This window comes from Schistocerca americana, chromosome 11 (assembly GCF_021461395.2).
Source record: "Schistocerca americana isolate TAMUIC-IGC-003095 chromosome 11, iqSchAmer2.1, whole genome shotgun sequence".
NCBI lineage: Eukaryota > Metazoa > Arthropoda > Insecta > Orthoptera > Acrididae > Schistocerca > Schistocerca americana.
Genome location: NC_060129.1, coordinates 23,761,582 through 23,785,303, shown reverse-complemented (window position 1 = coordinate 23,785,303; position 23,722 = coordinate 23,761,582). Strand labels below are relative to the sequence as shown.

The window sequence follows — 23,722 nt, the reverse complement described above, 5'->3', positions numbered from 1 at the left end:
TACTATGTCCTTCCATACAACAGTCAGTGTCGTGGTCAAATGACAGTATGGTTGTATGGCTCTCCTGGGTGAATGATTTCTTAAACACAAAATTTAAAACTTCAGCTTTCCTTCTGCTATCTTCTACTGTCACAGTAGACTGGTCAACAAGTGACTGGATGGAAGTCTTAGACCCACTTAGAGATTTTGTATAATATCAGAATTTTCTCAGGTTCTCACCAAAATCTTTTGCTAAGGTATGACAGCAGTAGTAGTTGCATGCTTTGTGCGTCGATCTTTTTAAAGCTGTACAAATCCCTGCTAACTTTAGACTGTCATTGTCTGCACGTTCACTTTCAACCGAGAGTGCAACGGCCTTCACTTCCTCAGGATTTTTCAAATATTTTTGTTAGACCAAAGTGGGTCTTTCCTATTCTTAATTAACTGATCTGCAAAATACTTCTCCAGAGCTTCATTTACAATCTGTTTCAACTTTGGCCACAATTCCTCTACTGGAAGTAAACGATTTCAATTCATTCTCTAAACGGGATACTAACAACAGCATATTTGCTCTTTCTAACAGGAATACTCTCCTACCCTATGTGACTGATTTATTAACTTTAGTAGCCATAGTCACTACTGAATATAATCGGGGAGAAGAGAAATTTGTGACAACTTGACTAGAAGAAGTTGGTAGGACATGTTCTGAGGCATCAATAGATCACCCGTTTAGTACTGGAGGTCAGTGTGGAGGGTAATAATCGTAGAGGGAGACCAAGAGATGAATACACTAAGCAGATTCAGAAGGATGTAGGGTTCAGTGGTTACTCAGAGATGAAGAGGCTTGCACAAGGCAGAGTAGCGTGGAGAGCTGTATCAAACCAGTCTCTGGACTGAAGACAACAACAACAACAACAACAACAGTCACTATAATCACATCAGAGTCACTGAGCCACTGATACGGTCAGGCCTGTTTTTAGCTGCAAGTTCAAAAACACATCCATTGTGTGTTGACTGTCGAACTAGCTGCTCCAGACGGTTTTCTGAAAATATTTTCAAAAGCACATCACATGCTTGTAGCTCTGTATCCTCTGCAATGAATCTACAGATGTCAGACCCTTTAAGAAGGGTAGTGGGAGTAATCCTTCGAACCACAGACATATATCACTGATGTCGGTTTGCAGTAGGGTTTTGGGGCATATACTGTATTCAAACATTATGAATCACCTCGAAGGGAGTGATCTATTGATACATAATCAGCACGGTCTCAGAAAACATCGTTCTTGTGCAACGCAGCTAGCTCTTTATTCATATGAAGTAATGGCCGCTATCGACAGGGGATCTCAGGATGATTCCGTATTTCTGGATTTCCGGAAAGCTTTTGACACCGTTCCTCACAAGCGACTTCTAATCAAGCTGCGAGCCTATGGGGTATCGTCTCAGTTGTGCGACTCGATTCGTGACTTCCCGTTAGGAAGGTCGCAGTTCGTAGTAATAGACGGCAAATCGTCGAGTAAAACTGAAGTGATATCAGGTGTTCCCCAGGGAAGCGTCCTGGGACCTCTGCTGTTCCTGATCTATATAAATGACCTGGGTGACAATCTGAGCAGTTCTCTTAGGTTGTTCGCAGATGATGCTGTAATTTACCGTCTAGTAAGGTCATCCGAAGACCAGTATCAGTTGCAAAGCGATTTAGAAAAGATTGCTGTATGGTGTGGCAGGTGGCAGTTGACGCTAAATAACGAAAAGTGTGAGGTGATCCACACAAGTTCCAAAAGAAATCTGTTGGAATTCGATTACTCGATAAATAGTACAATTCTCAAGGCTGTCAATTCAACTAACAAGGGAACCTTCCCATCGCACCCCCCTCAGATTTAGTTATAAGTTGGCACAGTGGATAGGCCTTGAAAAACTGAACACAGATCAATCGAGAAAACAGGAAGAAATTGTGTGGAACTATGAAAAAAATAAGCAAAATATAGAAAATGAATAGTCCATGCACAATATAGGTAACATCAAGGAGATTATATGCTCAGGAGTGCCGTGGTCTCGTGGTTAGCGTGAGCAGCTGCGGCGCGAGAGGTCCTTGGTTCAAGTCGTCCCTCTAGTGAAAAGTTTAATTTTTTATATAATCAACTTCGCTCTCCAAAATTCCAGGACATGTTCAGATTTGCTTGGACATACGCATGAACCATGGACCTTGCCGTTGGTGGGGAGGCTTGCGTGCCTCAGCGATACAGATAGCCGTACCGTAGGTACAACCACAACGGAGGGGTATCTGTTGAGAGGCCAGACAAACGTGTGGTTCCTGAAGAGGGGCAGCAGCCTTTTCAGTAGTTGCAAGGGCAACAGTCTGGATGATTGACTGATCTGGCCTTGTAACAATAACCAAAACGGCCTTGCTGTGCTGGTACTGCGAACGGCTGAAAGCAAGGGAAAACTACGGCCATAATTTTTCCCGAGGGCATGCAGCTTTACTGTATGACTAAATGATGATGGCGTCCTCTTGGGTAAAATATTCCGGAGGTAAAATAGTCCCCCATTCGGATCTCCGGGCGGGGACTACTCAAGAGGATGTCGTTATCAGGAGAAAGAAAACTGGCGTTCTACGGATCGGAGCGTGGAATGTCAGATCCCTTAATCGGGCGGGTAGGTTAGAAAATTTAAAAAGGGAAATGGATAGGTTGAAGTTAGATATAGTGGGAATTAGTGAAGTTCGGTGGCAGGAGGAACAAGACTTCTGGTCAGGTGACTACAGGATTATAAACACAAAGTCAAATAGGGGTAATGCAGGAGTAGGTTTAATAATGAATAGGAAAATAGGAATGGGGGTAAGCTACTACAAACAGCATAGTGAACGCATTATTGTGGCCAATATAGATACGAAGCCCACACCTACTACAGTAGTACAAGTCTATATGCCAACTAGCTCTGCAGATGACGAAGAAATTGAAGAAATGTAAGATGAAATAAAAGAAATTATTCAGATAGTGAAGGGAGACGAAAATTTAATAGTCATGGGAGACTGGAATTCGAGTGTAGGAAAAGGGAGAGAAGGAAACGTAGTAGGTGAATATGGATTGGGGCTAAGAAATGAAAGAGGAAGCCGCCTGGTAGAATTTTGCACAGAGCACAACTTAATCATAGCTAACACTTGGTTCAAGAATCATGATAGAAGGTTGTATACATGGAAGAATCCTGGAGATACTAAAATGTATCAAATAGATTATATAATGGTAAGACAGAGATTTAGGAACCAGGTTTTAAATTGTAAGACATTTCCAGGGGCAGATGTGGACTCCGACCACAATCTATTGGTTATGACCTGTAGATTAAAACTGAAGAAACTGCAAAAAGGTGGGAATTTAAGGAGATGGGACCTGGATAAACTGAAAGAACCAGAGATTGTACAGAGTTTCAGGGAGAGCATAAGGGAACAATTGACAGGAATGGGGGAAAGAAATACAGTAGAAGAAGAATGGGTAGCTTTGAGGGATGAAGTAGTGAAGGCAGCAGAGGATCAAGTAGGTAAAAAGACGAGGGCTAGTAGAAACCCTTGGGTAACAGAAGAAATATTGAATTTAATTGAGGAAAGGAGAAAATATAAAAATGCAGTAAATGAAGCAGGCAAAAAGGAATACAAACGTCTCAAAAATGAGATCGACAGGAAGTGCAAAATGGCTAAGCAGGGATGGCTAGAGGACAAATGTAAGAATGTAGAGGCTTATCTCACTAGGGGTAAGATAGATACTGCCTACAGAAAAATTAAAGAGACCTTTGGAGATAAGAGAACCACTTGCATGAACATCAAGAGCTCAGATGGAAACCCAGTTCTAAGCAAAGAATAGAAAGCAGAAAGGTGGAAGGAGTATATAGAGGGTCTATGCAAAGGCGATGTACTTGAGGACAATATTATGGAAATGGAAGAGAATGTAGATGAAGATGAAATGGGCGATATGATACTGCGTGAAGAGTTTGACAGAGCACTGAAAGACCTAAACCGAAACAAGGTCCTGGGACTAGAGAACATTCCATTAGAACTACTGACGCCCTTGGGAGAGCCAGTCCTGACAAATCTCTACCATCTGGTGAGCAAGATGTTCGAGACAGGCGAAATACCCTCAGACTTCAAGAAGAATATAATAATTCCAATCCCAAAGAAAGCAGGTGTTGACAGATGTGAAAATTACCGAACAATCAGTTTAATAAGCCACAGCTGCAAAATACTAACACGAATTCTTTACAGACGAATGGAAAAACTAGTAGAAGTCGACCTCTGGGAAGATCAGTTTGGATTCCGTAGAAATACTGGAACACGTGAGGCAATACTGATCTTACGACTTATCTTAGAAGAAAGATTAAGGAAGGACAAACCTACATTTCTAGCATTTGTAGACTTGGAGAGAGCTTTTGACAATGTTGACTGGAATACTCTCTTTCAAATTCTAAAGGTGGCAGGGGTAAAATACAGGGAGCGAAAGGCTATTTACAATTTGTACAGAAACCAGATGGCAGTTATAAGAGTCGAGGGACATGAAAGGGAAGCAGTGGTTGGGAAGGGAGTGAGACAGGGTTGTAGCCTCTCCCAGATGTTATTCAATCTGCATACTGAGCAAGCAGTAAAGGAAACAAAAGAAAAATTCGGAGTAGGTATTAAAATCCATGGAGAAGAAATAAAAACTTTGAGGTTCGCCGATGACATTGTAATTCTGTCAGAGACAGCAAAGGACTTGGAAGAGCAGTTGAACGGAATGGATGGTGTCTTGAAGGGAGGATATAAGATGAACATCAACAAAAGCAAAACGAGGATAATGGAATGTAGTCGAATTAAGTCGGGTGATGTTGAGGGTATTAGATTAGGAAATGAGACACTTAAAGTAGTAAAGGAGTTTTGCTATTTGGGGAGCAAAATAACTGATGATGGTCGAAGTAGAGAGGATATGAAATGTAGACTGGCAATGGCAAAGAAAGTGTTTCTGAAGAAGAGAAATTTGTTAACATCGAGTATAGATTTAAGTGTCAGGAAGTCATTTCTGAAAGTATTTGTATGGAGTGTAGCCATGTATGGAAGTGAAACATGGACGGTAAACAGTTTGGACAAGAAGAGAATAGAAGCTTTCGAAATGTGGTGCTACAGAAGAATGCTGAAGATTAGATGGGTAGATCACATAACTAATGAGGAAGTATTGAATTGGATTGGGGAGAGGAGAAGTTTGTGGCACAATTTGACAGAAGAAGGGATCGGTTGGTAGGACATGTTCTGAGGCATCAAGGGATCACCAATTTAGTATTGGAGGGCAGCGTGGAGGGTAAAAATCGTAGGGGGAGACCAAGAGATGAATACACTAAGCAGATTCAGAAAGATGTAGGTTGCAGTAGGTACTGGGAGATGAAGAAGCTTGCACAGGATAGAGTAGCATGGAGAGCTGCATCAAACCAGTCTCAGGACTGAAGACCACAACAAACAACACGCAGGATTTGACGGTCTACGCACGGAAAAATTTGAAAACGTTAAAAACATATGTTTTGACAGAGCACAGGGAAAACTGTGCGACTGTGAAACTATTGCATTCATTTGTTGCAGTTTATGTGACAAACTCTTATGTTTTCATCACTTTTTTGGGAGTGATTATCACATCCACAAGAAAACCTAAATCGAGCAAGGTAGAAGAATCTTTTTACCCATTCGCCAAGTGTACAAGTTAGGTGGGTCGACAACATATTCCTGTCAAGTGACGCACATGCCGTCACCAGTGTCGTATAGAATATATCAGACGTGTTTTCCTGTGGAGGAATCGGTTGACCTATGACCTTGCGATCAAATGTTTTCGGTTCCCTTTGGAAAGGCACGTCCTTTCGTCTACTAATTGCATGGTTTTGCGGTGCGGTTGCAAAACACAGACACTAAACTTATTACACTGAACAGGGATGTCAACAAACGAACGGACAGATCATAACTTTGCGAAAATAAACTTTTCACTCGAGGGAAGAATTGAACCACGGACGTCTCGTTTCGTAGTTGCTCACGCTAACCACGGGACCACGGTGCTCCTGAGCTTAGACTGTCCTTGATGTAGCCTGTGTTGCGCATGGACTACTCAGTTTGTATATTTTCTTATTTTTTCATAGTTCCACACAACTTCTTCCTGTTTTCTCGATTGATCTGTGTTCAGTTTTTCATGGCCTATTCACTGTGCCAACTTCTAACTAAATCTGAGGGGGGTGCGATGGGGATGTTCCCTTGTAAGTACCGGGGTGTTAAAATCACGAACAACTTCAGATGGAAAGACCACATAGATAATATTGTGGGGAAGGCGAGCGAAAGGTTGCGTTTCATTGGCGGGACACTTGGAAGATGCAACAAGTCCACTAAAGAGACAGCTTACACTACACTCGTTCGTCTTCTGTTAGAATATTGCTGCGCGGTGTGGGATCCTTACCAGGTGGGATTAACGGAGGACATCGAAATGGTGCAAAAAAGGGCAGCTCGTTTTGTATTATCACGTAATAGGAGTGAGAGTGTGGCAGATATGATACTTGAGTTGGGATGGAAGTCATTAATGCGAAGACGTTTTTCGTCGCGGGGAGATCTATTTACGAAATTTCAGTCACCAACTTTCTCTTCCGAATGCGAAAATATTTTGTTGAGCCCAACCTACATAGGTAGGAATGATCATCAAAATAAAATACGAGAAATCAGAGCTCGAACAGAAAGGTTTAGGTGTTCGTTTTTCCCGCGCGCTGTTCGGGAATGTAATGGTAGAGAGATAGTATGATTGTGGTTCGATGAACCCTCTGCCAAGCACTTAAATGTGAATTGCAGAGTAGTCTTGTAGATGTAGATGTAGACATAGATACCTGGTAGGTTGAAATTTCTTCCAACTAATACTGCACAGTCCGGGTATTTCCACGAAACTGACCATAGCCTAATTTGAATGATTCTAAAACTGTCATAGCAGAATCGGGTGGCCGGTACAAACATCCAACAATTAACTTGGTTTTCTTAGACCTGTTATATGCAATAAGGTAACCTCAATGTCACACTCCAATTTGACCTCAATAGAGACGTTTTTGTCAACTGCAATGAACACTCCCCCCCCCCCCCCCCCCCCCCCTCCTCCTGTGGCGTTTAATCTGTCTTTTCAATATATGTTCCGTGACTCGCTAAATATCTCTGAGATTTCTAGTTTGGACTTCAGTCTCGTCTCGGTCCCAAGAATAGTCAGAGTGGGAGAAATTTTGTTGAGGGAAATAAATTTGGGACCTACATTACAAATACTTCGGCAATTTACTGATAAAATTTTGACCGTTGAAATGTCTTTACTCAGAACGCGGTCAGATTTCACTGTCTGCCTGTTATGAGGTGAGTGTTTATCAGAGAGGATGTTCATCATTTCTACGAGGGCAGCCATTACCCTGAAGCAAAATCACAGTCCTGAAAGCTCCTTCTCTCCTTCATTTGGTCACAAAAGTTGTCACTATACCTGTTTGACAATTAAGATTTTAACAAACTGACAGTAGACCTTAAAATTATATTGGAAACAATTACAAGATATTTATTTTTATCTTTGTTGTTGAACAAGTAGTAAAGCAACACAGCTTTGTATAATTCATTGGGACACGGTACCATAGCTTTGGTACTCATTTCCTGTAAACATTGTTTACACACTGCACAAGTGTAAAAAATGAACATCACTCATATTAAACAAACTGTACTAGTTAACTGACATTTGTACCTCCTACTGTGTCATATCACTTAATACTGTTCATGGCAAGAACAAACTGTTACTACAAAATAAATACTACAGCTAAAGATATTAATAAATATTTAATTGGTGAAAGTGAGACAGTTATACCATCTAAAGTCTTTAATCTATCAGAGTATCCATTTTCGAGAGGCTTAAAATGAGTAAAAAGGTAAAAGAATAATACTTTCTGAAGTATAAAGGTACATTTGAAGTAGTAGTCATAGTAACTGTTAACAAAGGCCAAACCAGAACTCCGTCGATAAACTTTCACAGCTGGTAGTATGGACCAAAATGAGACAAAAATCAAGTAAACATGGACTTTAAGGCAAATATCTTAAGAGTTACAAGCACTTGGGGATGTGTTTCACATTACCAAAGATGAAGGAGTGCTCGGAGCTCCTAAGGTACTCATTTTAGAGTGCACATTTACTTGACTTTTTTTTCCTCATTTTGGTCCACACTACCACATCTGGAGGCACTAGAGATGTGGATATGGAGAAGAATGGAAGAAGTGAAATGGGGAGCCCGAGTATGGAATGAAGAAATATTAAGAAGAGTTGGAGAAGAAAGAAACATGCTGAAAGTCATCAGAAAGAGAAAACTGAAATGGATTGGACATTGTTTGAGGAGGGACTGTTTAGTCAAAGAAGTGTAGCGGGACTTTGAATTTCGCCGCACTACACTCATTCCCTCAGATATAAATTATACCGTCGCAGCTGTACGAGCGCTCGACGGCAGAGAAAATATATAAGAAAATGAAGGTACTAAAATTGTAACTCTTTTGTCTCTTGAGAGCAGAAGCTTAACTTACTTATTAGCTAGTCTAGATCGGATTAAGACGAAAAAACTTATTGATGTGCAGACGTATTGTGGAATGAAATTTAGAGGATGGAAGCAGCAACGTAAAATACATTGCATTTAATATCAAGACTGTTTTTTTATACATTAGTAATTCCTGGACAATGAAATTTATTGTAAGATTTCGGAGCACCTACAACTTTTCACACATAAATGAAGCAGGAGATTTTTGGAGAACAAGACCTGGACGCCGCACCAGAGAAGACATGTTAATATAGTAAAAAATGAACTCTTATCTGCGCCCTTTCCCCCTGTTAATCACATTTTGTTATTCTCTGTTCTCCTTCAAATAATTTTTGTAGTGGAGAGTTGTTTGACTTTTGCTCAGAAACGCCACAAGGACCACCCCAACAATAGCTTTTCCAAATCACGAAGTCCGATAACTTTTCTGTAATACGCAGTCCGATTTGCATTTCATTCTTTCCCTTTTTCACGGTCATTAACGATTTTAAAACCCCCTTTTTATTCACCATTTCTTCCCACATTTTCAATGTATTCTTTTCTTTTCTTCTCTTTTTCTTTTTTATTAACCACTACAGAAGGAATAGATGGAATGGTGGAGGGGAAAAAGAGGAAGACGAAAAATAAGATATCAAATGATGAAGAATGTAAAAGGAGACAAATATTTAGAAATGAAACGACTGGCTATGGGCAGACAAAAGAGGAAGAAGCTTAACCCATGACAAGGCTTGCCATAAGGCAGAATACCATACTACTACTACTACTACTACTACTACTACTACTACTACTACCACCACCACCACCACCACCACCACGTCTGAAAGTTTGTCGGGGACATTCCAGTCGTGTATAGTTTACAGATTTTCTATGATATACTTTTCCCCTCCATTAATTATTACCAAAACGTGTTCCAAATTTTTGAAGGCTCTCCTCCTTCACGGGATCAGCTGCACGTGTTAAATTAAAGAATGGATCAGGAGAACTACAGTGTACAGGAAGTCCAAATCACACTACAAGTTTTCAGTTTCCATATTTATAAACAACTTGCAAAGGTGATAGTACTTGAAGGTGGAAGAGAAAATACTATGGCTGGCTGAGGAGTGGAGTGTGGGAGTCTTTGGAGTGGCAGCCTTACACTCAGTCACATGACAGTACTTTCCATTAATATCTAATGGTGAAATACCAGGAAACACTTACAGAGGACAGAATGCAAGTTTCATACCTGCACCATTCGTAGTAGATCCGCCTCGGTGCCTTCACGTAGCTCCTGTTTCACTGCCATAAACTCATATCCCTGCAATACAAAAAAACAACATTAGTGTATTTTTATGTGTGGCAAAACATCTGTGCCAGATTATAGTCAAAGCAGTGCAGCAGTGTAGAATGAATGCTTTCACGACTGGATGACATAGCTGCTGGTAAACTTTTCGGGCTGTGAGGTCGTGGTCCAAGAAACTCTTCTGTTCCTGACATTTCATCCAGGACTGCACCGTACATCTTCAGACGCTCCTCTGCCAAATCTTGCCGACTGACTGGTCAAACGTCTGAGAGGGACATGTATACTGTATGAAGGGGGGTGTGGCCAAAGTAATGTGATGAGCAGAGATAATCCTTGTCAAAGATATGACTTAACTTTTGATTGTCATCTTGTCAAAGATAAAATTGTCTAGCAATTCTGTGGCTCTGCTCACCACACATTACTTCGACCACACCCCCTTTCCTGCAGTACGTATGTCGCTCTCGGGCGTCCGATCGGTCAGTCGGCAAGACTCGGAGGAGGAGCACCCGAAGATGTTCGACGCAGTCCGGGGCAAAACGCCAGGAACAGAAGAGTTTCTTGGACCACGAGCTCACATCCAGAAAGTTTTACGAGCAGCTAGTACAGAAGTGGCCTGAAACAATATTCTCAGACATCTGTGAAAAGGAAAGTTGCTACTCACCATATAGCGGAGATGCTGAGTCGCAGACAGACACAACAAGAAGACTGTAACTTCCTGGCAGATTAAAACTGTGTGTCCGACCGAGACTGGAACTCGGGACCTTTGCCTTTTGCAGTGGCAAGTACTCTACCATCTGAGCTACCGAAGCACGACTCACGCCCGGTCCTCACAGTTTTACTTCTGCCAGTATCTCATCTCCCTTCCAAACTTTACAGAAGCTCTCCTGCGAACCTTGCAGAACTAGCACTCCTGAAAGAAAGGATACTGCGGAGACATGGCTTAGCCACAGCCTGGGGGATGTTTCCAGAATGAGATCTCATTCTGACAACAAAACGACTGTCAAAAATAATAGCTTTCAGCCAGTAAGGCCATATAGCATCTCCGCTATATGGTGAGCAGTAACTTTCCTTTCACAATATTGTCACAAACATTTGGTAAGAATGTAGAGTTACAAATACCAGCAATTACACTGATATCTTTCCCGAGCGAATGACAACAGGTAAATATTTCCACCGACGAGCAATGACCAGAGCAAGATCAAATGTCACCTGCTGCCACTCCGGGCGCACAGAGCGGTATGTTTGTAAAGTCGGTACCTATTTGTAACAGTGAATATTTAAAAAAAAAAAAACATCTTTTCATAGTTTTGTTTTCACTGAATATATTATTACAGCGTACCATTTGGTTATTAAGTTACATTTCAATTTATGCACCCACATTTTCCACATAAATCTTGAATCTTTTAGGAAAAAATCCACGGCTTTTCCTAGCATCTCAACTAGGACATTTGCAAACACTTCACAGATACTTTGCTCAAGACTGTCAATATCCTTCGGTTTTAACTTGTACACTTATTCCTTAGCTCGTCCCCAAAGGAAGAATTCACAGGATGTGAGATCAGGGCTGCATGCAAGCCATTCTGTCAGTTCCCAGTGGCCAATGTACCTGCCAGGGAAATTGTCATCAAGCCATTCTCTCACTGTGGTGTGGAGTTCCATCTTGCACGAAGAGCAATTCCCTTCCATTTTCCCATTCTCGAATCACAGGTTATACGTACGTTCGCAGCATCTGCAAGTATCGTGCACTATTCACGATGTCATGTAGCACGTAGGGTCCAACTAATCTCCTTCGTGTCATCCCTTACCAGACCCTTGATCTCGATTGCGTTTTTTCAGCCATCACACTGCATCCAATTTTGACCAATAATGACAACCGTGACAGTTCACAAAACCTCCAACGTGAAATCCCACTTCATCAGAGCACACGGTATTGTTTTACTGATCGAGATAATCGTCTCCTCGATCGAGCACAATCTCCCAAAATTCCACTCTCCTGTCACAGTCCTCATCGAACAGCTCTTGCACATAATGTGGCTCCTGAGGTCGAAAAAATAGCTCACTTTTAAAAATGGTTGTTACCGTGTGACATTACAACTCCCTTTCCCTAGCAGCTTGTCTTGTTGACTTTGCAAGGCTTCATTCTAAGATGTGGTGAACATCATTCACATTCTCTTCGCACGTGGATGTCGAAAGTCTTCCAGACTGACTTGCATCTTTCACTCTAGCAGTTATCACGTATTTTTTTATGACAGTTTTTTTTATTGTCTTAGGATTAACTTTCGGTTTGCTACCTCACTCTTGCCCAGGGGTAGAGGCAAGAGGGGGGTCTTGGGGGGGGGGGGGGGTATTATAGCTCACCTCCTCCCCCCCCCCCCCCCCTCCAATGGAGTATCATATTACACTGGATAAAATGACTTCAGAAATCAGCGAATATATTACTTCAACAGATTCAGAAGGTGAGCTGAAACTACGGAAGAAAAAGTGGGTCGATGAAAGTAAAAGATCTGAAACAGCGACTGAAGATTTCGAGAACTCTGACAAACAGTTTTTCCCAAATGCATTGTTTTACTTCAAATATTTGGGACTATTTCTGTTACCATGAGCACTCCTGAACGAAGCTTCTCTATTTTGAGACAAATAGAGACTTAGTTGTGTAACACACTGAGGCAGGTGAGACTAAATGTATCGGCTCTTGCAAATATCCATAAAGAAAGAGATATGGACATTGAAAATATCATTGACACATTCAGTAAAAAGAAACAGAGACAAATGAGCATGACAAATTGGGCTGAAGACGGAAATATCAAGTGAATTTTGTTGCAGATTTTTTTTTTATATCCAGTATAAGTTTTTACATTCATGTCATCTTCCGTATCCAGAAAATTACTGGAAACTTATTTGTTGTAAGTTGACCTTTTTTATGATTTATGTAATTTTTAAAATCTCCCAAGTTAAAATAAGTTTTTTTTTTTTTACCCTGAACTCCAAAACAGGTACCAAAAACTACTTTAAGCAACATAACCACACCTGGTGGCAATCTCAGCTCTGTCTTCTACTGTTACTACACCAGCCATTTTTTGGTTTTCGCTTGATCAAATCATAAAAGGTAAAGCTCATATCAGTCAATGTTATTTACACACCAGTAAGAGCTGATGCTACTTTCTAGGAGAGTCAAAATAGATCTCGACTTTACAATCACCCTGTATACATGTAAAGTAGAGACAGAGAATAAATCATTCTAGTGACTGAAATCCACTGATATAAGCAACTCTGACTAAGGGAATATTGTTAAAAGACCCCAATGCAAACGAGCATCTCAAAAACTCCGAACCAGGTCAGCAGTTTACGAGCTACTATCACGATTGTATGCAGCTAACTGTCTGAGGTCAGTGAAACCACAAGAAGGCAAAAGGTGTCGGACATCCGCAACTCGTCACAGAACATAGGGGCCGGAGGCTCGCCCATCCTGTAAAGTAGACTCGACAACAACCTCCGGCAGATTTGATAAAAAGAATACGACACTCCCGCAGACGAGTGTTTCGGAGCACACCGTTCGGCATACACTGTCCTAAGTGGCGTCACATAGCAGATAATTCCTAAGTGCTCCACACTGACTGACTGACATCATCAATTAAAATCTGTGGAAATGTGTCACCCAGACAGACGAACCACATTTTTCATTACATTAGGTCAACAGAACAACGCAGATGGACCACCTCGAACGACTGTTACGGTACGCGATAGCTTTACGGGGCTCCACAGCAGGTGCTATCTGTGACTTACCTGCACATTAGCACTTGCTCAGCCTGTAACCCACCTGATTTCACTCACAGTGCAGTCACATGTGCACTGTCTGCCACGCTGTAAATTCTGGATCTCTACCAAATCGTTACGCTCCTGTGGGGAAGTGAAGGTTTGACACTACTAAAAAATTAACAACGTTTCGGTAAAAATTACATATATTTGAGGTGTGCAGGCCTCTATAAAATCTTCTTCCGACTTTTACGAACAAAACCACTTGTGTATTATGCAACTTAGAACCGATTATGACACTGAGCTGTGCAGTAATGCCTTTTGTGTGGCATAAGCACCACTGTTGCAACCTTCTGCCCAGTCTGAAACTGTAATAATTGTTGTCACAATAAGGCTAATGCTTTCTCAAGAGTGTAATGCTCTTTTTGCCACGCTGGTCTTCCCTAAACAATTACAGGACCTTTCGCAAGGAAAAATACGGAACTACACTGTCCTGCCCCACTTGTGTCCCACAATTCAAGGGAGTAACAAACAGTCACAACCTACCGGTTATCACCGATTGTTGCTCAACTTCGAACAGACGTACAACAACGGGAGCAAGCGCAGCTCCTAACTTACCAAGTTTGGCAGCACGTGTGTTGCTCTATTAAGTGAAATACGTTCGTGTCGTCTCTGTCATCGTCACAGTCCACATCAAAGTTTAATTCACTATTACAAAACTGCACAACCCACGCGCACGTGACTGCACAGACACTGGCTGTGAGCAAAATGCAAAGCTCATTTTGCTTAGTTACGAGATGTGGGTTTGTGACGTTGACACCGATCCATTTGCCGTGAGAACTCCCAGTCCCTAACAATGGTGTTCCTGCGATTCTATGTCATTGTGACGACAGCTACCGTATTTTCTCTAAAACTGAACCTGCCGAAGTTTAGCTCGCCATTACCGATTCTCTTGCAGTCAAATTAAATAAACTTGTTTTTATCTGATTTTTGCAACTGCTCCTCGCTTTACCTTAATAGTTTATCGAAACCACTATTTTTTCTTTGCCGGAGGGCACTAGTAGGACCAGTTCACCTTTCCCAGTGTCGAGCAGTTCCCGCCCACAGACACTGTGGTCGGTCATTCGGACGATTAAAAGAGATCAAACTAATAGGTCGTCAGACCCCTCTGTCCTCGGACAGACAGATCTGTACGACTGTGGATCGGAGATAGCCTACAGTGCGAGACCCGGGGGAACGAAACCCCGAGGTCTAAGAAACGTCAATGAAAGTGAGGTACGGGACAAAAGGAAGTAAGGCAGACAGAGGAAGAAAGGCAGGCGAGGTGCCCCATCTTGGAAGCAGCCAGAAGCCCCCAAAAGCAGAGGGCAATGAGGGGACTTACATCCCCCCAGCACCCACCACTTACCAGAGGTACTCCAGTCAGAACCCTCCTAGCAACACTGGAAGGGCAAGAGAAGCACAGAAAGACACAATACGTCTAACAGACAATGCAAGAGGGGGGGAAGAAAAGTAAAAGACCGGGTCGGGTGATAAACGAGTTGGACCACCGACCCCAGACGGCTGCAGCCCGGTCCGGGCAGAGGCGGCAACAGAGAGTTCTGCAAACACCTCAACTGGTCGATAAAGTTAAGTGGCCTTCCCTTCGAGAGATAGGTAAGAGCTCCCTTCACAAATAAATTGTAAAACAAAGTCAGCCGCTGAGGAATCGTCTCCCAACACCGAGGGCAGCGAGTCAGGGAGACTTGAGAGTCTGCTGGAGGGCGGCCGTGCTGGGACAGACCGGCAAAATGTGGGACACTGTCAAACGGGAGCCACGACGACAGTGGGGTGGATCCCCGCAACGGAGGAGAAGGCCACGAGTCGGCCAAGTACAGCTGACGTGGGACCGGCAGAGGGCAGTAGAGGCCTTGCGAGAGGCTCGCACAGAAGACCTCCACAGGTCTGTAGTCTCCTCTGTCACCCACAGTTTGTTTGATGAGCCATTCTGTACTTCACATCCCTAAAACTTGACGGACTAATACCGATCGGAGGTCTGTTTCTGGAATACCGATATCGAGAGTCTGTTTACCGGTAGCCAGTTCGGGTAGGCTATCGGCAAGTTCATTCCTCAGGATCCCGATATATGTCGCCGAGCGGCCGCAGTGTTTGCGGGCATACGGGGGATCCTGGATAGTGATGACCGAGGGGCGGTGAGGGTAACACTGGTCGAGAGCTCGCAGACTGCTCGAGGAGTCACTGTAGAGGAGAAAGGACCCCACCAGTGTAGGAAAAAATATGCTCGAGAGATGGCTACCTACTCCGAAGTGAAAACAAATACGGCCATTAGGCGAGGAGCACAGTTCAGTATGTCCCTCGTAAATACAAACAAAGCCCACGGCACTGGCAACTGTCGAGTCGTCAGTATAGATCACTTCTAAAGCCCAGAATGCACCAGCTGCGGAGAAAAATTGTCAGCAGAGGGCCTCGGGAGGCACCGAGTCTTTCGGACCGTCAGATACGTCGAAATGGGAGGATGCTAAGTTCACCGGACTTGGATACGATGTGACGTCATTATGACGTATGCATGCTACATCGAAAACGATAGAAACCGTATATCGACTATTCGACTTTTGTGAACTTTCGAGAGGTTGTGACAGGGTAGCGTTTGTGCTCTGCGCCATTCGTTTAGATGTGTTTTGCGTCCCTTGCGTTTAAATCGTGTATTGTACTGTGTTTGTGTCCTGTGCGTTGTTTTTCGTTTGCTTGTCTCTAATTATGTGTTCAGCATTCGAGAGACTAATGAGAGAAAAGCTTACCACCATGGAATGTTTTGACACTGCATTCAATCATTTCATACGTCAATCAGTACTAGACACTAACCTTTGGTTAAGATTACATTGAGAAATCCACTTCCCCTCGTATTTCATCCCCGGTCGACGATTTTTCTTCAACAACGCCTCATATTTTTCTTTTTAAGTTCGAAATTCAATCATTCTACACATCAGTCATTACTGGACACTAAGGTACCTGCCTCTGCGGTCCGAGTGTAAAATTACGTGGAATTATGGTTGATAAAAGACTATCTTGGGATGGACATATAAATTACTTAGCTAACAAACTTGCACGAGTTCTCTTTCAGCTATATAAATTAAGAAAAAAATGTCAGCAAGAGTATGCTGCTACAATCTAATATGTACTGACAAGACCAATTGTATGAAACCAGACTAAAATGTTGATAATAAACAAATATTATTTTCGGCGTAAGCATTCAATACAACAATCTAATCTGGTCGGGACATAAGAAGACATAACTTTTTTACGTGGTGTTTTCAAGGCCACGGTCAGGAATATTTCTATTAATATCCAGCTCTTTTATTTTGGCGAAATACATATACGCTGCCACACTGAGCTGTTTTCAGAATCTCACGTGTCAAAACAAACCACTAGCTGACGACAGTTCAGAATCTCGAACGTTCGTAAGAGTCGATAGGTGCGTTAATCGACTAAAGCGTGTATACGTCATAATGACGTCACATCATATCCAGGTTGGGTGAACTTAGCATCCTCCGTCGAAATGAAGCTGTGGCCGACAGATGGACCACAGAGGTGTACGTGAGTGGACCTGGAAGAGAAACTGGCGAGGAAACAACTGGAGTTCAGGGAGGAGGGATCGAATGTGGATTGCGATCGTAATCCCCGATCTCTGCCACCGTTGCCAGAGATGTATTTCCACGTTTGGAAAGCGGAGACGGTAGTTCGGATGCTTCGAGGAGCTGTGAACGTGGGTAGTGTAATTGACGAGCTGTTGTCAGCATCTGATCCACACTGGAGCCAAATCTACGAGTAAGCTGCTCACAGTGCTAGTTTGAAAGGCTCCAATCGCAAGTTGAACCCCACAATGGTGTATCGAATCCAGTACCCGCAACACTGAGGCGAAGCCAAGCCGTACACCAGACTCCCACAATTGAAATGGGATTGTACAGGGCTTTGTGAAGCTGCAGAAGGGTAGTGCGATGTGCACCCCTGTCCGTGTTACTAAGGCATCAAACTGTATTAGGGTGCAGCTAGCGCTTCCACTTAAGCTGGCAAGGATTGGGAATCCGTGTCAAAAAGTGGTAAGTCTCCACCACATCGAGTAGTCAGTCGTCGAGATAAAGTTCTGGTTACGGGTGAATGGTACAACACGGACAGAAGTACACGAACCGTGAGTGAGGGCTGAGGAATGCAACTTTTGTACGGTGCCTTGCAGCGACACCCACCCTAAAGGAGCAAAAGTAGAGGCAAAAGTCACCAGCGTACAAGGGATCCTACAGCTGCTGCTACACCACTCACGGCTGCTACGAAGAAATGGATACTCAGTACAGAGCCCTGCGGGACCCCATTTGCTCGGGCACAGGAGTACTGTGGGAAGTGCAGTCTCAAACCCAGAATGTATGGCACAACAGGAAGTTTTGGATAGAAATCGGTAATGGACCCTGGAGACTGCACTTTTGTAAGGTAGCACAACGATTATATGTTTAAAGGGACTAAACTACTGGGTCAACGGTCCTTTTGTTTTGTGAGAGAAACACGTAAAAAGGTAAAAAGCGAAAAAAGTGGGGACTCGGCTGCTCAAACTATATAAGCAGGTCAAAGAGTTTAAAAAACGGTGTTACAGCAGTTAGAACATGATAAGTAAAAGAAAATTGTGATAAGCCAGGCAGCATCTTGCACAAGAGGTTCAAAGGCACAAATAGAGGGGGAGGAAAGTAACCTGCAGTCACACTGGGGGTACCCACTGCAGAGGGGGGGGCGGGGGGGGCTCTCCCAACAACCACCCCTAACACAGAAAGTGGAGGAGTGTTACAGTTTACTGCAAAAACTGGTCTCCCTCAGGACAAGGAACACTTTCGTAGTGGCTGCGTCACCATCTGCAAACATCTGAGGTAGTGCGGTAGGCAAGCCGAGAGCTTGCCGCGGATCGACCGGCTGGGTGCACTCGACGGGAACGTCTGCTACCGCCAGTAGACTGCCGCAGCTGCAGGGAGGAGGATCCTCCTGAACAGGAGGAACCCGTGGGTCAGTCTCGTACGGCCGACTTGTAGTCGGCACGACACAACAGCTTCTTCCCGAGAGACCTGGAAATATGTATGCCGCATCTTGCTGGAACCTTTAATAGCTCTCAACTTGTTTGGGCCATAGTAGCCTACCACTGCAATTCCCAGAGCCTCAAAACACAGAGTCGAAGTTGTAATCGTAAGTCGGTGCTCGGTATTCCGATATCCAGTTCATCTCCTCAAGCATCTTCAGCAAGGCAGTCGCAAGTTAATTTCCTGAAATACCTATTTGACTCATTGTCCAGATGAACATCACTGTCCTTCCACACATGTAGAGGTCAACCAACAGGTCCTGAAAGCTGGCGACAAAAAGGTTTTTGGGATAGCACAGGGATATGCCTTTTAAGCATCCCACGGATTTATTACAGAGCAGAAAGTTCATCGCGGCCAGGGATTTGACGGACCGCAAAGTGGGAGACGTGGCAACCAACTCCGCAGTGTATACACCGCACGGCACTCGCCAGAGAGTGCTTCTCGTGTTCCCTCGCAAGTGCAAAAGCATAACCGACCCCGTTCTCCACTTTTAATCCGTCTGTGTAGAATCGTACTAAAATAAAATAAACACGGAGGATCGAATGAAACAGGTGTCGCCGAATGTTAGGATCGGCATCCTCCCTGGGCCACAAACGAGGCCCACCCGTACGACAGGACAGGGAACAGACAACACGGCGTATCGAGTGGGAGGCCTAAGAACAGAGACAGGCGGAGGCTGTCGGAGTTCCTTCAGTAGAGTATCGAGTCGGATCCCAGCTGGTCTACCCAGTCCTGGGCGATGCACAAACAGTCAGAACTGTCGGTCGTGGAACAGAATTGAGTGACTTCTGTGAGAAGGCAGCTGAAAGATTTGCCAGAAGCTGCTGTCATCAAACCCGCTGGGGTGGGACACTAGCTGTCACCGGGAGGCTGTGAACTGGGCTCGTACAGAAGACCCGCGTTGCCAACCGCACCCCAGTGTGGTCAACAGGGTCCGGCAAGCTCAGTACAGGTGGTGCTGCCGACCCATTGGCACCGCGTTAATAGTCCAGCTGCAATAAGATCAACACTTTGCAAAATCTCAAAAGAACTACGGGATCCGCACCCCACGAAGAGTTACTAAGAAAACGGATAACATTTAGCTCTGTCGTGCAAGTTGCCTCGAGCCAGCTGACGTGTGGCAGCCGAGTTACCTTGTCGTCCTAATACCTAAGAATTTATAAGTTTTAATGACGTCAAGTAACTAGTCACCGAGATAAATTTTTGGGTGCAGGTCCACAGTCTGGAGTTGGCAAAAATACACAACTCGTGATCTTGCAGGAGAAAATCGATAGTCACGATTCAGGGCCCAGTGATGTATTCTACAGACAGCCCCCGTAGTGAAGTTGGCACCTAGCGGTGCACAGTGATGCAGAGGCATCGTACAGACAAAGATCTCCCACATACATTACCGGAGACAACTGTGGGGCCTACTGCATTTACGATACCATTCACGGTAATAGCAAATGGCATTACGCTCAGAACCGAGCCCTGCGGGACATCAGTTTCCTGTACATATCGGTTGCTGACAGTTAAACCTATCTGGACCTGAAAAAGTCGGAGAGATGGGAAAAAGTCTGGATAAAAATGCCCAAACTGGCCCAGAATCCCCACCTGTGCAGTGTACATAGTTGTGTAGGTCAAAGAACACAGCAAACAGATCTTGGTGATGACCAAAAGCATTGTGCACTGCAGGTTCCAGACGATCTGCGGTGGACAGAAAGCCCGAGAGCCATTTTGGAGTCGCAATATGGCTTCGAGACACCGACAAAAATGGCGGTTGACTGTTCGTTTGAATCGCTTACGTAGCCCATTTGTTTGTGAGATTGGCCAGTAGTTAGATAAAATATGTTGGTCCCTTCCTGGTTTCAGGACAGGAATAATAGTACCTTCCTACCACTGAGAGGGAAATTCTCCTTCCCACCAAATTCAATTAAAAAGCCTGAGAATCTGTTTCGTGCTCTCAGCACAAAGATGTTTGAGCATTCGGTTGTGGATTTCATAGGGTCCAAGGGCTGTATCTCGACACTATGCCAAAGTACTGCGAAGCTCCCATTCACTAAAAGAAAAATGTACGATAGAGAGCTGTGCGGCACACTCCAGCGAAGTGTGCCGCAATACATTCGGCAAGTACCACGGGGTAAGTGCCGATGTTAATGACGAGGATGCCAGGAACTGCCGTGGGCGGTGTGAGGGTACTAGATTTTCCCCATAATGTGTAGCCAAAGTTGGGAAATAAATAATTTTGTTGAGTGGAAGTGAAATCTTGCACTAATTTTGAGTATAAATGAACAAGCTTTATTAGTACAATTATATGTATTTTTATTATCCAGAATAATTGTTCAGAATATAAAGCTTTAATTATTATGTAAAACAATTTATTAGGGGTCAAGTCCAGTTTTGTGTATTTTATTATTTGCATGAGGTATTCTGCCTGGTCTCCATACTGTTACAAGACTGTTGAAGACATAGTTGGAGTCTTTATGGGCAAAGCGGTCAAAGGCAGCAAAGAGTCTTCTAAGCCATCCACCCATCCACACTGTCAAGGAATAACAACGGCCAGAAGTTCATATTATTAATGTACATATGTATGTATTGAGTATAAAAAAAATAAAATAAAAAAATAAAATTTTTTTTAAAAAATGCGTTGTCTTTAAAGGTGAAATAAAAACCTTAGAAGATCAGACTTGCCAAGTCCTGGTTTTTAGTAAAAGTTAAGTTACTATACAGATAAGAAGAACAGTTAACAAGTTCAGGGTACACAGACTACTCTAAGCTAAAGATTATAATGAGGAACTTAAAATATAAATGAACCCTCACAGTGGTGGATGGCCGCAAATGCGGCAGTTTAGTCCTTACTTGGGACGATGGGGTGTGGGGTCGCATAGAGGATAGATATTGTTCCAAACACTCCTGCTTCCTTTTCTCTATTAAAAACCACACTTTCACCCAAAGTCTCTTGAATGCTAATAAATTACCCATAGAGGTACGACGCTTGTGCTGTCAAAGTGCCGTGCAGTGTTCCCTGACAACTGTGGCTATATCTTCAGACCACCACAGCACCAGTGGTCGGCGGGACGAGCCGGAGGAGTAGGGGTTCATTGCTGCTGCAGCACAAGTAATAGTATCGGTAGTATCCTATACCACATTGTTTTGATATCCACCACAGGACTGGCTACAAAACTGGCTGTGGAAAGCCTGCCAGTCAACTTTCTGAAGCAACCAATGTGGAGCATATTCCACACGTCTGAGAGTGGAGACGGGGAGAACGATAGGAAAATGGGCGCCGTCACAAAGATCGCTACGGACGCGCCACTGAATCAGGGGTAAGATACGCAGGCTGCAGACTGTGACATCAGTGGTCGAGTATGATCCACATGTTCACTGGGCCACACTGAAATGTGTTGCAGCTCCAGTGTTGAATACGCAAACGTCCAGTACTGAAGGGAGGTGTTCTAGTACTCGGCCACAGCACAGAGGATTGTGTGCAGTAAGAGGAAGGTGGGAGCTAGCTGTTCCAATAACTGTAACAGCTCACAATAGTGGAAAAATCCGTCTGGGGTAGATAAACATTGCACATTGTCACCTAAACTGACAGGTAGACACTAACGGCCATGGCCTCTAGTGCAGTGGTAAGGGGCACCAGCTCACTGAAAATAACAGAGCATACGAAGGTACAGACCCCACCACACACACTCTCTCGACATTTATGCAGTTGGTAGAGTAGGGTTTGTAGTTTTTCAGAGCAGGAAGTATGGTGCTATAAACTGTATTTACTGAAGTGGTATGCTAACTACGGAACCAGTAGGCAGTAAATGGTGGAGTTCGGTCAGATTGCAATAATAGCTGTTACAGTTCCATTGAAGGAGCGCTGGAGACATGTCTGAGATAGTGGCAAATGGAGAAGATGGCTGTGATTACTTCGCTACCAGGTCGTAGTCCACCTGACTGGGCAATCTGTCATCAGTCTGTATAGACTCGACCGCTGCAAGGATGGGGAGCAGAACATCTGAGGCCTCAGAAAGTAGTTTATCCTTTTGCTTATCCTTCTTATCCTTGTGAAACTTCAGTTTCCCCATTTTATCTTCCCCGGCCCACAGCCTGTGACTGCTGGTCCTCATCTTGAGAGGGGGGGCACTTTGACAGTTATTCTCATCCCTGACGATGCCAGAGGATGAATAGGCATCTCTGGCCGCACCAGTGGTGTGGGAACCACCAGTACAATAGGTGTAGGGGGCAAGTGAACTAACACTCCCTCCTCCAGCTGTTGAGCAGTTCCCAGAAAATGACCAGGGCCAGATGACGTTGTGCGAGACCGTATCTAATGGACTGCAACAGTCGAAAATTTGAGACCATGTTGATCAGATGAAGTCCTTCAAACATTTTCTTTATATCTTGATAAGACAGGCAGTCAAGTATTTTACACTCTCGAATTTTCTTCTCACTCTCGAACACTGACAATGCGGTGAACGAGGAGGGTGCTGTTCCGGAGAGTTGACAAATTGAGGCGGTTAGTCACAAAGGCTGTCCTCACGGGATGCCAAACGACAAATCCTATAAATAGTCTTATTAGAACAGGGAAGGACACGCGTCTGAATCTTTGGCACCTGAAACATCTCGTCGGAGGAGAAGAATAAGGCCTGACATCACACCTATAAAGCAATACCTTAACCTTCTTAGCAGGAATATTGCCTTTGAAGGCTAGGATAAAAGCTCCGGTGTCACTGTATTATCCTCGGGTCCCCTCTAGGTGCGGCAAATAAAATGGACTCCATACTGTGACAGACTGGTATGCAGCTCTTCATCAGTTTGTAACATTAGGTCCTGACAGAAGACACCACCTCGAATTCTGTTGAGCTCGGTACAAGGAGAAATGGTGACCGATATATCTCCTTTCCTGACACAAGTCTGAAGAGCCCGCGATTGGTTGGCGTGCGATGTTTTGATTGGCAAAGATCCATTTCTCATCTTGTCTAAAGCAGCAACCTTCCCAAACTGATCTCAAATATTTCCAATGAAAAACAAAGGCTTCCTCATAGCGAACAATCTGTTGT

The 23,722-nt window shown here is 43.8% G+C and overlaps 1 protein-coding gene across 3 annotated transcripts in view; it reads right to left on the bottom strand.

Moving 5' to 3' along the window:
* Window positions 1–23,722, bottom strand: part of LOC124553617 (zinc finger protein 391-like) — a 144,390-nt gene that overhangs the window by 80,699 nt on the left and 39,969 nt on the right. For all 3 annotated transcript variants that reach the window (XM_047127472.1, XM_047127470.1, XM_047127471.1), the window contains exon 3: window positions 9,769–9,840. In XM_047127472.1, coding sequence (XP_046983428.1) covers window positions 9,769–9,840 — 72 coding nt within the window. The remainder of the gene's footprint in view (window positions 1–9,768; window positions 9,841–23,722) is intronic.